Consider the following 6,366-nt stretch of genomic DNA (forward strand, 5'->3'; position numbering starts at 1 on the left):
TCAGCGGTTGAAGAAGAAGGATTTGAGGCTCTGTAGGAAGTGTGATTTCTGCCTCTGCTTCTGCTTCTTGCGGATGATGGGGATCCAGACCAGGCCACAAACCAGGAGCATCAGTCCCAAGGACAGGAAAGCCGGGCCAGACATTTTGTAAACGTTTGTGTTCTTGGTCAGGAAGCAGGACAGGCTGGTGATGACTGTCCCAAAGAGGAAGATGGCAACTCCCACAGACACCACAATGATGGGTTTGTGGTAAATGTCCCACTTGCTCCTGGGTGTGCTGGTCCACACGGACTCGCTGCGGGAGCTCATGCACAGGGTGCTGCCCGTGTTACTGGTGACCAGTTCCTTGGACTGGGGAGACTTCTCGCTCCCATCAGGACTCTTGGGGGGCATTTCCATGGTGGCGAGATGGGAAGAGGAGACCTGGCACGGACAAAAGAGAAAGCAGAGCAGGGCAAGTGATGGAGGATGGAGGGTGCTTCCCTTTGGTCATCAGTGGGTGCAGACCAAGTGGAGGTGGAGGAGGTTTTGGGGGTCACTGAAGGGCAAGAAGAGCATCCCATTCATAAAATGGTGGAACAGGCAATGGGATCCTGCAGGCAATGTGGGCAGCAGGATGGGCAGTGCCACCACTGCTCTGCCCAGCACAGCTCTCCCTAAGCACCACACAAACTTTTAGCCCATGTGGGCTTTGATACAGAGCAGGGAACCTAAACCCCACTCCAGCCCCACAGGTCTGTGTTTGGTCTGCTCAGCAGGGATGGCTCTCAGGAGGTGGCACCTCACAGTGATGCCAGGCTGGCTTTGCTCCCCGCCTGTGCCAGGGCAGGCCTGTGGCTCAGCAGGTGTGCAGGAGGTGACCCCAGAGCTCGCCAACCCCAGCTCTTCTCCTGGAGCTGCTGATCCATGTAGGAGCAAGTTCCACATCAGGGCAGCCACGCTGAGGCTGCAAGGCTGGCACAGCTCCAGGGTCTGGAGGAGCCTGCCCAGAGCTGGGCCATGTTGGGCTCAGTGCCCACCCAGGGGTGCTGATGGAGGGGTGCCAGCCAGTACCTCCCTCACTCCTTCACCTGTGTCCCTGCCAAGTTTTGTGGTTACCCTGAGAAGAGACAGATGTAATTTTATAATTTAGTCCCCCCCAGCACAGCCACTGCTGCAGAGCTGGTGGTATTGATGTCTTTTGGGAAGTTTCAGGTCTGCCAGGGTTGGACAAACAAGCACAAAACAAAAGCCAAGAGCAGTGGACAGGACTTGCAACCCTCCTGTCTGAAGTTCTCATTGCTCTCTATTGAAACAGGAAAAACAGGGGCAGGGCAAGGGACACATTTCTGATAATAAATCACAGAATCCTTTAGGTTGGAAAAGCCCTCCCTGCTCATCCAGTCCAAGCTGTGCCTGATCCTCACCTTGTCCCCAGGCCAGAGCCCTGAGTGCCACATCCAGGAATTCCTGACATACCTCCAGGGATAGGCACTCCAAACTTCCCTGGGCAGCCTCTGCCAAGGCCTGACTTCCCTTTCCATGAGGAAGTTCCTCCTGGTGTCCAGCCTGAGGCTGTTCCCTCTCATCCTGCCCACTGAGGCTCTGCATGGGCAAAATCTTTGCTCTGCTGCCACCTACACAACCTGCCCTGGGATCAGCCCCCAGTCCCCCAAAACCTCCACCAGATGCAGCTCTGCAGGGATTGTGCCAAAATCCCAAGTAATTCCAGGGGCCACCTGCCCACCAGCTGCCTCACCCAGAGCACTGCTGCCTTCTGATCTCCCAGTGCAACCCAGACTTTTCCTGAAATTGCATCCTGGCAGTTCTTGTCTTTGTCCTCCTAATGTACATCACAGAGAGCTTTTATGATCAAGCTGCCATCTAATTTTAATTTGGTTTTGTGGTTGGAAGCTTGCTTTATTCTCTGGAATAATCCCATACCTCAGCAGTCTAAAACTTGACATGCTGTTCCATCTTTTAGGCATCTCATTCCCTGCTTCCCCGTGTGCTGCCGTCCTGATTCTGCATCCCAGGGCAGCAGCTCTGCAGGCACCCCTCTGTGTGCAGAGCATTAATGTCAGGCTGCTGCAGAAACCATCAGCTGCCTTTCAGCTTTGCCTTTCCAGTAGAGAGGATTTATTCCCCCTTTTATTTCCTGGCAGAACCACCCCTCTCTCACCACAATTCCCAGACCCTGCTCATTTCCCCAGCACTTCCTGGCAGAACCTGGTTTTCGGTCACACTTTTGCCCATGTTGGCTAATGAAGGATTTCACTCCCTGCCAGTGCCTGGAGCTTGTTTGGGAGCACTAGGAAGATCTGCAGCTCTTGGGAGAGCTAATGCAACTCCAGTTCCTGCTCTGCCCCTGCTCCATCCCTAATCCATCACAGATGTGCTCAGATGCATTGGATGCATGGAGCACCCTGGCAGGAAAATGCTTTTGGATTTCTCCCAGGTTTTCAAACCATTGTTGGAAGCCGACAATCAGCAGATGACTCTTTGCTGTCTTGAAAATGCCTCCAGAGCACATCTCAGCTTTCAAATCTGGTAGCTCTGCTGCCCTTCTGAAATCCTGGGCAGCTCTCACTGCTGGGGTCTCTCCTTCCCCTCTCCGTAAGGGAGACCCTCCTGGGATTCTCCTCCCTTTGATCTTCCAGTGCTTTCTGTGGTAAAGTTTGTTTTCTGAACTGGGAAATCTTGGGGCCTCCTTGCTGGGGACCCCAGTGCCAAGGTACATCACACCTTTGGGGATCCTGGATCTGGGGCTCCAGCCCCACAACCCTCTGGAATCAATGGTTATGGAAGAGAAAATCTTGTGAGCTCTGCACTCCATAGATGAAGCTTGCTCTGAGCTCTGCTGGGGACAAGCAAAGAGCCCAGCCCAGGCTGAGGCCAGGCCTAGCCAGGTCATTCCTGAGGGTCAGACCCCACCAGGGGACAAAGCGAGCTCTGCTCTGCCTGGCACCAGTGCCCCATACTGGTGGGATTGGGTGTGTGAAAGCTCCAGTCACCTGCACACAGGTGTGCACACGCTTCCCCCACCTGGCTGAGTGACATCGAGATCCTGCCCCAAAGACAGGGACCCCCAGGCCTTTCCCATGGCCCCACGGCTCTGGAGCTTCCAGTGGCTCGTGATGGTCTCCTGGCAAAGAGCAGCACCAGTGCTCTGCAAAGCCTTGGGGTGTGACCCAGAGGGTTGCTTTGTCCTTCAGGCAGGAGATGTGCCCAGCCTGTCACCCCAATGGGCAGCAAATCCCCACTGGGTCCCAGCTGGGAGAAAAACAAAACCCTGGGGAATGGAGGAAAAGATTTTCCTGCTGCTCTGGAGTGTCTCAGTTGGACTCTTTATTTGGTCCTGGTGTCTAATCTCAGTCCAAGACCCCCCAGATGAGAGCAGCAGGTCCGTGTGTGCCAGGAGAAGGGTTTTGCTGCCCTGGAGGATCCGTGTGGCCATGGAATGGGAAGGGAGGAGGCTGCTGCACTCAGGGACATGCACAAACTCAGCAGAAACTTTTTTCTGGATGTTTTTGCTGGGCCAAATTTAATCAAGAGTGGCTCTCAGTAAGTTCCCAGCGAGAGAGATGAGCATTCAGTGAGCCAGCACACCCGAGGTCCCCAAGAGACCCAGATGGATGAAAACTGGGGGCTGCTTCCTCGGGGAGGTGGGGGGACCTGCCCTGCCTCAGCTGCCCCGTGAGGAACAGCCCCACAGCCCCATCTGCCTGGGGCACCTGCACACAGGGAGGGGACAGCACCCAAACCCCTGAGAGGGAAACAGCACCCAACCCCCCGAGCCCACTCACCATCCTATGCCTCTGCTGTCCCTGCTGTCACTGGGCTGTGGTGGCTGGTGGCACTCACCATGCCCTGAGCACACCACAGAGTGAGCCCAGCCCTGGCTCCTGTGGGCACAAGAGCAGAGGCTCAGGGCAGCTCCAGCTTTGTGCTGCTGTGTGCCAGCCCCAGGAGGGCTGGGTTCTGCTGGGCTGATCCCTGGCAGGGGACAGGGAGGTTGTGGGTGCCAGGGATGGGTGCTAGACCCCATTCCTGTCTCCATACCCCTGCTCACCTCAAGGCCAGGAGCAGGCTGGCAGTGCTCTGTGGGCAGCTGTCTCTCCAGGCTGGCTGGTGCTGCCCCGACACCCTGCAGGATGTCAGAGGATTTCACCTCACCTACAAACCCTACCAGGTCTGGGATGGGAACTGTGACAGACCCATATTCCCTTTTCCCAGGGAGTGGAGCTAGGCTGGGCTTAGCCACCTGCATCCCTTGGGAGCAGCTTCACAGCACTGCTGGAGTCTGGGCAGTCCCAGAGCATCCTCAGGGACCTGCTGGGCAAAGAACACCTGCAAGTCCCTTGGGGCTCAGCCAGAGGATAACCCGACGTTGCTGTGCCCCTCTCCCTCCCCACCAGCCCCAGAGCCAAACCCTTGGAACCCACCCTACTTACGTGGTGAGCAGGGAGGGATGGCTGCAGCAGGAGGCCCCTTCTCCAAAGCCAGGCTCATCCCAATCCCTACATCCCTCTGGGTGTTGTCTACTGGGCTCTGTTGAGTCTAATAAACAATGGAGCATCCCAGCTCTGATGATCTCACCAGCCTATCAGGATATTGTTTAACTCCTTGTGTGCCTGCCCCTGGCTTCTGGGCGGTGTGCCTGGGAGGGTTAGATAGAAGGCTGTGGTTTGGGAGGCAGGGTAGGGCCTAGAGCAGGAGCCCAGCACTGGGGGGGGGTTGGTGCTGATCCAGACTTGGATCATCAGCATGTTCCTGAAACATCTCTGAAGTGCAATTTCTGCCCTCTCAGAGCATGGAATCATAGCCAGCGACTACAAAGTGCTTTGAAGCTCATCAGCAAGGCATTAGAGGGATGCAAAGTATTAGCAATTATCTATTAATTAACATCCTGAGTCCATTACAGGGAGGAGGATGGGAAGAGAGAGGTGATTCTGGAAATACTCCTTCCTTTCAGGAACCCCCAGCCAAAGTTTAATCCCCTCTCACAGCAGTGTGGATCCGCCTGGTGCAGGGAAGGGATCCAGCAGTGCCATTGCTGCTGCCCAGGGCTGGGTTCCAGTGCTTTAACCTCCATCCCTGAGGGACCCTTGCTGGGTTGGTGCAGTGAAAAACCAAGTCTGAGCTGCACCACAGACCTGGCTGGAGTGGGATGGGGTGGGAAGAGGCTGTGGAGCTCTCCTGGGCATGTGCATTACCCACAAGTGTCAATCAAGGCTGGGCACAGAGGCAGCACAAGGGGCTGAAAAGGGAAGAGGAGGGTCCAGAGGGTCAGCATGAGGGGCACCACCTTATCCAGGTGTGGGGAACTCACAGGAAGACAAGAACCCGTTTGAGATCCTTCACTCAGCTCTGTGCAGACCTGTGGCCAGCAGTGGTGGCTGTGGGACAGGCTATGGAGCTTTTGGGAATGGGCAGGAGGCTCCCAGCCTGGGCCAGGGGCAGTGGGCAGAGATGGGATGAGCTCAGGCTCCCATCCTCATCTGTCCTCACCTCTGGATGATTTATCAGCACAATGGTCCTGGTGAACTCCTGCCCATCTGCCTGGGCACCAGAAGCCAAAGGAACCAGGTGTTTGGGGGCATCCAGGGAGGATTTATTGGAACAGATGGAAAGATTCTCTAGAACTAGGAAAGCTAAGTGGATTTGAGTTCCCTACTGCAGGTCCAAGAGAGGAAGTTTTTATCCTGAAGGAGCAGTTGGCATGAAAGGGAAGATTTCATTACAGCTGCAACAGGATCCACTTCTCACCCTGGTTCTGCAGCATCTCCAGGCTGAGCTGAGTTCCCCCTGTCCTGCTGGGGACCAGCCAGGCTGCCCCAGCACATGGCTCTGCTCATTCCAGCCCCCCAAAGTCACCCCGTGCTCCCTGCAGTGTCCCTGACACCCCTGTCCTGCCCCAAGGACCACGCAGGGAGCAGGAAGGGTCACCTCTGTGCCAAGGTCCCCTGGGCAAGGCAGCAGGAGCTGGGCATTCCCCAGGGATGGCTCCTGCCCTCCAGGGCTGGGCACATCCCGTGTCCTGCCTGTCCCGTGGGGCCATCCGTGGGCTGGATGGGCGGGATGAAACGGGGATCCCTCCTGGAATTAAAGGCAGATCCCTCCCGGGATGAATGCGGAATCATTCCCGGAATGAATGGGGGACCCCTTCCGGTCGGTGCAGGCAGACACTGGGGCTACATCCTCCGCACCAGCTGTGCCCCCTCCCCGGCCAGGCTCAGCCCCCCAGGGACCCTCCGCACTCCATCGCCGCCTCCAGCCGCGCTTATCCCGCGGTCCCTGTGTTGTCCCTGTGCTGTCCCTGTGTTGTCCCTGTGCTGTCCCTTTGCTGTCCCTGCGCTGTCCCTGCGCTGTCCCTGTTCTATCCCT

The 6,366-nt window shown here is 56.6% G+C and overlaps 1 protein-coding gene across 1 annotated transcript; it reads right to left on the bottom strand.

Moving 5' to 3' along the window:
• Positions 1-399, bottom strand: PIRT (phosphoinositide interacting regulator of transient receptor potential channels). The gene has a single exon (XM_062505971.1). The coding sequence runs from the start codon at positions 397-399 to the stop codon at positions 1-3; it is 399 nt and encodes a 132-aa protein (XP_062361955.1).
• Positions 400-6,366: the final 5,967 nt, after the last annotated feature.

The sequence above is a fragment of the Cinclus cinclus genome, chromosome 20 (genome assembly GCF_963662255.1).
Source record: "Cinclus cinclus chromosome 20, bCinCin1.1, whole genome shotgun sequence".
NCBI classification, from domain to species: Eukaryota; Metazoa; Chordata; class Aves; order Passeriformes; family Cinclidae; genus Cinclus; species Cinclus cinclus.

Bases quoted from the DNA above. Each gene is read 5' to 3' on its own strand.
- PIRT (XM_062505971.1), bottom strand. From the start codon at position 399: ATGGAAATGCCCCCCAAGAGTCCTGATGGGAGCGAGAAGTCTCCCCAG.